This window comes from Endocarpon pusillum, assembly GCF_000464535.1.
Source record: "Endocarpon pusillum Z07020 unplaced genomic scaffold scaffold1818, whole genome shotgun sequence".
Classification (NCBI taxonomy): Eukaryota; Fungi; Ascomycota; class Eurotiomycetes; order Verrucariales; family Verrucariaceae; genus Endocarpon; species Endocarpon pusillum.
The window spans coordinates 113753-121340 of record NW_006916082.1 but is presented as its reverse complement, the minus strand read 5'-3'; the positions used below and the strand labels follow the sequence as shown (position 1 = coordinate 121340).

At 52.8% G+C, this 7588-nt stretch overlaps 3 protein-coding genes across 3 annotated transcripts in view; 1 reads left to right on the top strand and 2 right to left on the bottom strand.

Annotated features, from left to right (window-relative positions):
* Positions 1-967: 967 nt before the first annotated feature.
* EPUS_03107 (uncharacterized protein) lies at positions 968-4909 on the bottom strand (the record flags this gene model as incomplete). Its single annotated transcript, XM_007802857.1, has 2 exons — positions 968-1690; positions 1748-4909. 2 exons carry the CDS (start codon positions 4907-4909, stop codon positions 968-970), a joined length of 3885 nt encoding a protein of 1294 aa, XP_007801048.1.
* Positions 4910-5199: 290 nt separating this feature from the next.
* EPUS_03106 (uncharacterized protein) lies at positions 5200-6982 on the top strand (the record flags this gene model as incomplete). Its single annotated transcript, XM_007802856.1, has 4 exons — positions 5200-5528; positions 5747-5891; positions 5920-6386; positions 6424-6982. The coding sequence occupies 4 exons, from the start codon at positions 5200-5202 to the stop codon at positions 6980-6982; spliced, it is 1500 nt and encodes a 499-aa protein (XP_007801047.1).
* A 486-nt stretch (positions 6983-7468) lies between these two features.
* EPUS_03105 (uncharacterized protein) overlaps positions 7469-7588 on the bottom strand; it is a gene marked incomplete at both ends in the record, with an annotated part of 1536 nt that continues 1416 nt past the window's right edge. Inside the window, one exon of the mRNA XM_007802855.1 lies at positions 7469-7579. Coding sequence (XP_007801046.1) covers positions 7469-7579 — 111 coding nt within the window. The remainder of the gene's footprint in view (positions 7580-7588) is intronic.

Sequence of the window (7588 nt, the reverse complement as noted above, 5' to 3'; positions counted from 1 at the left end):
GGCGGCGGCTACGGCGGCGGCCTCCGGGGTCGCGGGCTGAGGTGAGTTGAATGCTGAAGGAATATTTGAGGAGAATTCATCGTCGTCGTCGTCATCGTCGTAGGAGCCGTCGAGTTGGGAGAGCCGGGGGTACTTCACGTGCGGGAATGTTGGGAGGGTGGTTGAACTGGCGAGGAGGCCGGGTCGGAAGGTTGTGGTGTACATTGTGCTGGTGATGGATATCGATGATGCGGGTGATCGAGAAAAGTGTGTGGTGCGTACCAGAGAGATGGATACTTCCTCGTTTCAAGTGCTGTCGATTGATGCGAAGACCACAAAATATGATGGTGATTTGGTTCGAGAGAAAAAAAAGTCCGAGGATCTGTGGCTCAGAGGACAGGTATTTATGCTTTCTGACTGTGCTGGCTGGAGGAGAGAGAGCGCGCGCTCCTTGAGGTCGTGAGCTGTCCAATTGTTCTATTGTGCCTCGATAGGATTGCCTAGTAGCCGAATATCGGTCAATAGGAGAACGTAAGGTAGGTAAAGTTCAATGGGCTTGAATAGCCAAAAAACAATAGAGAGATGGAGCATAGCAGGTCGTGGTTATGCTTGGATAGTGTTTCTTGCCGTGAATACCCTCTCGAATGCGCTTTGGGGCGGAAGTGTTTTACTGGAAGGGTAGGCTAAATTTCGAACAATAGAGGGCATGTTGAGGACGAAGGAGTCCTTTCTGCTATTCATTGAAAAATGGATTATGTCGATTGGAGCTCTCAATAGGCCGAGTGTGGGCTGTGCAGTCACAGTATTGGAATAGGACAATGGAGTTGACATTCAGGAGGTGGTCTTGGCATGTCGCAGTCTTCGCATATGTAACCGTTTATGAGGGTGCACAACAGACAATCCCTCAAGCAAGGCTGATCGAGCGGAGCAGAGGAAGCATGTTTGAAGAAATGATGTCTTCTATTCTTGATCAGCGTTCAATAGCTCGTCATTTCTTGTTTAATAAACTCCTGAAGTCATCATTACTCTTCCCAGCTTGGGTCGAAGTATTTGTAGGCTCTTCCTGTTGAGACTTGCCACTTGGAGCAACGAATCCTAGACCTCTTTTCTGTCCTAGGCCTCCCCTTCTCCCAGCTTGCTGACCAGGTCTCCGTATTGGTCCAGAAGGCTGCAGGCTTGCTTGAGTTGATCCGGGATTATCCTTTTTTGCTTTACCGATCTGAATCTTGTCAGTCTTCCTTTCAGCCTTCTCCCTCAACATTTCTGGCACTATTCCCACACGAAGATTCCGTCCAGGGGTGATCTCGTAGCCTTCCAAGCCAAGGGATGCCTTTCCGGCATTTTGTGCATCAGTATACTCAACGACTGCACCTTGGTGATCTGGCCGCAACACGATCTTGACGAGGCTACCATAGGGTTCTGTGATGGCTCGAAGACGACTATCGTTGACTGTGTCAGGAACGTTCATGAGTGCTATGGTGCGAGCTTGTCGGTCTCCTGAAGGTTGCTCGATATTCGAGGATGTCGTTGACATCGCAGAAGGAGATCCTGCAGCGCCATTGACTCCGGTGGACGGAGACATCGATCTGTCGACACTAGAGATGATAGTAGTTGCTTGTCGTTTGGCACCCATCTTGCTCGAAATTTCAACATGCAATTCCCTTGACATGAATGAATGGGCGTTCAGTGCAGTGGCGGCATTTGCCTCTTCCTGCAAAAGGTTAGCAATGTTGGCAATGTTCTAAAAAAAAAAGAAATGCGGACTGACCTCTGACGAGAAAACCACATAGCAAAACCCTTTGCTCTGGCCCTTAACATTCCGAGGAATTCTCACGGATTCCACATTACCATATCTGCTGAAAAGAGTCTTCACATCCTCCTCTGATGCGCTCCAGTGCAGGTTTTTGCAAAAGACCTCTCTACCTTCTTCCATTGGCCCAGTCCGATCTTGCTTTGCAGCAGGGTTAGATATCTTCGCGACAAGCTTCAAATCTTGATCCATTTGTTGTCCATCCAGCTCTGTTGCAGCTTGTGCTTGTTCATTCAATCTGAACTGAACATAACAGAATCTGCGGTGGGTGTTGTACTTCAGTGAAGGAAAGCGAACGTCGACAATCTGCCCGAATCTGTCAAACAATTCTCGGATATAGCCCTCATCCGCGGTGGGTGGAAAGTTCGACACGAAGATTGTAGAACCACTGCCCAGCTGTATGTGCAATGGTTGTCCTTCAAAGTCTTTGCCGTCACGTGTCTGTGCAAACAGAGCAGCTTCCCGTGCATCGAACTCGATGACAGCACTTGTGCCATTCTGATGTATGATCTTGAGACTATTGACTTTTCCACAATCTCGGAAAAACTGACGTAGCTTGAGTTCTGTGACAACCTCGGGAAGATTCTGAACAAGTATCGTGGCGTGTTCACGATCCCGCTTGACTTGTTTCCGGCTTGCTACTGTTGCATTGACCTCTCTTCCATTTCCGCCCTCAATCTTGCTCTTTTTGCTCGAGTCAGCAACTGGCTCGTCTTCACCACCTCGCTTTCGCTTCCCTGATGGGCTCGTATTCGCCTCTATCGTCCTCGTTATGGCCTCCGCTGCATGTTGCGGAGGTAACGTCGCCTGAGCTTCACTTTTGGCCGCAGCCTGAAGAGCCTCAACCTCTCTTCTCCTTGCAATAATCTTCTCCATCTTCCTCACTTCCACAATGGCCATTTGCAATTCTTCTACATCTTCATGATCCTCACAGTGTGTAATGTATGCACACATGACCTTCTCGGGCCAATCTAGAGTTTCTCTCTTGACCGCCTGACGCAGGACAGCGGTTGCATAGTGCGGAACAGGGGTTTTCCTGGAAATGTTACCATCTTCAGTCTTCTCTCGCTGGATGAATTTGGCCCAGCAACTCATCTCCCACATGTAGAACTGGATCCAGAATGTCCAAGAGTCTCCTTGTTTGGGGATTAGACCTCGAAAAGTCTCCCTTGCAGTGTCCCAGCTGCCGCTCTCGCTCAGAAACTTGATGTAGATCCGTTCGAGTCGGAACATGGGATCAGGATTGCTGCCTTCACCGAATTTCCTGGTTGCCAAGTCTTGCAGGTCCTCGATGGCGGATCTGATGCCCATTTCGGCAACATCAAGATCCTCATCTGTCGAGTCAACCTGGAAAGCACGTCTGCGCAGATACGTGCACCAAGCAGCGTAAACCTTGATCACTTCTTCGACACCACCGACATCTAGCAGACCCGTGTTGGTTGCTCTGTGCTTGATGTCTTCGGTTTGAGAAAAGCTCTGGGCTTCTCTTTCTGAGCTCAGCAGGTATTGTGCCCACAGCGAACCCGACCAGGGACAGTGGCGAGTGGCTCGCCCCAACGTAGGTAGCACGCTCTCAGTGGTGCGGTGGGCGTGACCTTCTTCAATCAGGTAAAGAATGTGATCTTCCCACAGTTGAGGATCCGAGGGAAAGCGCAAGGCAGCCCGTTGGTAGAGAGCATTCGTCAAATCGAAGCTGAATCGTTTTCTTCCTGCTAGTGTTCGCTCCCATTGCACGTAGTTGGCGAGAGCCACATATTCGGCGGCTCGATCACCAGCTTCTTGAGCTTGTTGAAGCGCAATCTCCATTGGCTGTCGAGCGTCCCACTTCGACTTCGCGTCTGTGGCTTTGCGATTAGTTGTCACCATGATTTCCTCGTACTGCTTGTCCATGTAAGCTGAAACGAAGGTCGAGAACGCCTGGAATGTTCCGTCCCAGTCCGCATGGGGTGTCTGTAGCCGGGCATCAAAAAGAAACTTGATTTCTCTTATCAGATCTTCCGATCGAGTCTTTTGTGAGTCCTGGATCAGAAAGTCAATGTATCGGTTCCACACCAGGTGACTATCGTTCATCCTCCACATCGTCTCTTCAGCACCTCTTTGCCAAACTTCCACTACCACGCTCCACGAGAAAATATCTTGCCCGACCTCTCGCTCATCCTCTGAAAGGCCAGCCGCTGCCTCTTCTGAAGTTTGATGGTACAGCTTGTGCGTGTGGAGTAGCCATTCACCATACACTATCCACAACTTCACACTGCCATACTCTTCGGTCACAGCCTTGGAACATTTTTCCATCAGAGATATCTTTTCTTCAATGGTCTTCGCCAGCATGCTCTCATCCTGGATCCATTCTGCCCAGAGATCTTCGCCAATGGCAAAGATTTTATCCATACCCTCCCTTGCAGCGCGAAGGTCGTGAAGGAGGTCAAAGCTGTGAGGATCCCCGTGAGCGTCAGGTGAAGTAGGAGGATAGACGTGATGGACAAATGCTTGGTGCAACAACCTGATGAGCTGGGCGTGGGATTCGTAGGAATGCGGGTTCTGCTGCAAGTCGACGGCCAACACGTTTGCATTTTTTTGCAATTCTGGTGAGAGTGAAGTTCCAGCAAAGTCGATTCGTGCCGCCGGCTTTGGTGTCTCCGCCATTGCAATGTCAAAAGAAGCTCGTGGATTTGCTGCTGCGCTGGGTGGCTGCACCACTGGGAAAATCGTCGATGGTGTAAGCTGGCTTTCGTAGGAATCTTTGCTTCTCAAAGAGGGTGCAGCTGACCTGGTTGGTTGATGATTCTGCATCGAAGCCAGATCTGCAAGTGCATCCATACTCGGCGTAGAGGATTGTCGACTCACTTCCACAAGGCGCGGCGGTGTCGAATTGCGTAGAACACCGGTAGTTGGACTTGCCAAAGGAGAAGAGGCTGTTGGCCGGTGAGTCGGAGTGGACACGTGGAGAGGAATATTGGAAGCAGGCACTGCTGAATGGGAAAGAGGCAACGAGGTCAGGCCACGCTTGACCGGGCCGGATGGGTGTCTCCGCATTTGCTTTCGAGGTGACTGCATGGACACGGGTGGAGGAGACAGAGGCTGAGTGGCCTCGGGAGGAGAAAGTAGCGAAGAAATGTCCATCTTTGCATTCACCAAGTCTGATCTGTGTTAAGTTTGGTAGTACTTGTGGAACAGCATATTCTTCCGATATCTATTCTGTCCGCAGCGTAAGCAGATCTGTTTGCATTGTCTGGGAGAGCAGCGAGTGCTTCAGGCATCGAGTGCTTCAGGCGTCGAATGCATCCAATGGTAAGCTCAGCAGTGTCAGCGCTTTTGTGTACACACGATGCCGCGGCCAAAGGCTTGTTGGGCTGGGGTTTGAGATGGCACGAGGGCTGTAGCTTGTTCAGCGACGACAAGAATCGATCAGGATGCGCTTAAAGGACGGGCTGGTCTCGAAGAAACATCTCGAAGAACGACAGGAGGGTAGGAGAAGAGTTTGGCCAAGTCCAGAGTCAAGCCTGTGGAGCAGAGGCGCTGGTGATCGTCCGTCCCAAGACCAATCAGGGGGAGTCCACTTCTGGGGAACCGACCTATGGCGTAAGTTTGGGGGCAAGCACTGCAGCCGCACAGCTAGAACAGCACCAGAAGGGGCAATTCCAGCGCCGCCAGTCCGCCAGCCCGCCAGTACGAGCCTCCAATCCTCCCGCCTCGGCGAACCATCATTCTCCGCACCCCCTACCGCCCCTGTAAGTCGACCGTAAGTAGACTGCAAGTCGATAGTTCAACCTCCAGAAAAGTTACAGCTCTCACACCACCCTTCATCCACACCGGCCGTCCATATCGGCCATCCATCATATCACGATGAACTCTAGCCTTCCCCTTCCGCTTCCCCTTCCCTCACGGCGGCTACTGCCACCAGGTACCTCGTCCCAGTATCAGAGAGCCATGAATGGCTACTAATACGATGTATCATAGCTTCAAGGTACCTCCAATGCACACTCCCTTGGACATGCTCAAACCACCTTTACCCATCTCGTTCTATCCTGGCCATCTCGAAACTACCCCAATGTCGAAATACCCGCCACTTCCAGACGTCGACCTCTTCCCGGAAAGTCCCAAGGTTGCGACCAGGTGCCTACACGCCGCAGATCAATGAAGCCTCCATGAAGTCATCGCCCGGGGCCACAACAGCTTCCAGAGCAGACAAGCCGCACATGGATGTACAACAGCGTGCCGAAGCTGCTGCAGCTCGTGCTCGTGCTCGCATTGCCGAAGAAGAGAAAATGGTACTGGAACAGGGCTCACTGGCGGACAATAGTCTCTTTGCAGACCCTCTGCAGCACCAGCGTGCAGGCGCGCCCGCGGGACCCACCGCTTTGGGTGGGCAAGATGGCCTGGGCTATGACCCGGCCGCGCTCGAGCTACGCAACCCTTCCCACCTCGAAGCAGCTATCAACCCCAAACCCAGACGGCGTGCTCTGTGGCAGCGACGCATGGTGATCCGCAACGTGCGCCAACGAGGCCGTCTCACCAAGACCATCAAAATCGCGCGATCCGAACGCTCCTGCCTGTCCCGGTCTCTCATTGAGATCGATGCCTACTCCTACGCGGAGATGTAAGCCAAGAGCAATACGGCAAACCCATCGACGAAGCCATCCTCCAGATGCGCTTCTCCAAGAAGAAAGTCGCCCAAGAAGTGCGCGAGCACCTCCTCGAAGCCAAACAAGAAGCCATCGTCACCCGAGGCATGGGACTCGGCCACCTAGAACAAGAAACCTCTGGTCCCCGGCACCTCAACCGTCCCCAGCGCCTACCACCACCACCCTCCCCCCCTCCGTCTCCCCAACAACAACATCCACCACCATAATCCAAACCCACACCCCCCCCACGCCCAGCAAACCGGCAACCCTCCCAGGGACCAGCATCCCCAGCAACCCGGCCCACCGCTCGCCCACCGACATCTACATCTCGCAAGCGTGGATCAACCGGGGCCCCTACCGGCAAAAGCCCGACTACCGCGCCTTCGGACGCGTGTTCATCATGCGACCGCCCCACACGGGCCTCTCGGTGCTGCTCAAGGAAGAGAAGACGCGCGCGAGGGAGAAGGCAGATAGAGAGATCAAGCGCATCAGGCAGCGCATGGGCCGGAGTATGTGGACCCAGCTGCCCGATCGGAAGATCAGTAGGCAGGGCCAGTATTTGTTGTGGTAGGATGTGGGAAGATGGGTTGGGAGGGTGTTGGGATGGTATGAGGAGCTTGTAGTGGGTATAGTGTAGGGGGGTAGTGATGGAGCTGTGAGAAATGGGTATGTAGTGGGAGGGGGTGCTGGACCAGTCAATCCCGTTTCAGATATAGAGAAGCACAGGATAGAGGAATCGGTGCACAAACATCTTGATTCTCTCTCTCTCAAGAGAGGACATAAATAGCCCAACCTTTGCAATGGACCAGGTCATTCATCTCATTCATCCATCCATCCCAAACACGACCCAAGCGGCCACCACCACGACGACACGATGAGCAACTGCAGCATGAAGAAGCAAGAAGCAAGAAGCGGCTTACCGAAAAAAACCTTGTATTGGTACAAAGAAAAAGAAAAAGCAAATCTATCACGCCTCCAAGAGGCCACCCCACCAGGCAGCAAAACCAGCAAAACAACCCAACACCCTCTCCCATTCTCTCTCCTCCCTCCTCCCCCCTCATCCCCGCCTCACCTTCTTCCGAACCGGACTCCCCTTCTCCTTCGCTCCTGCCTGCCCCTCATTCTCATCCTCATCCTCCTCCCGCCCCCTCTTCTCCCCAGCAGCGCGCTGGATCCT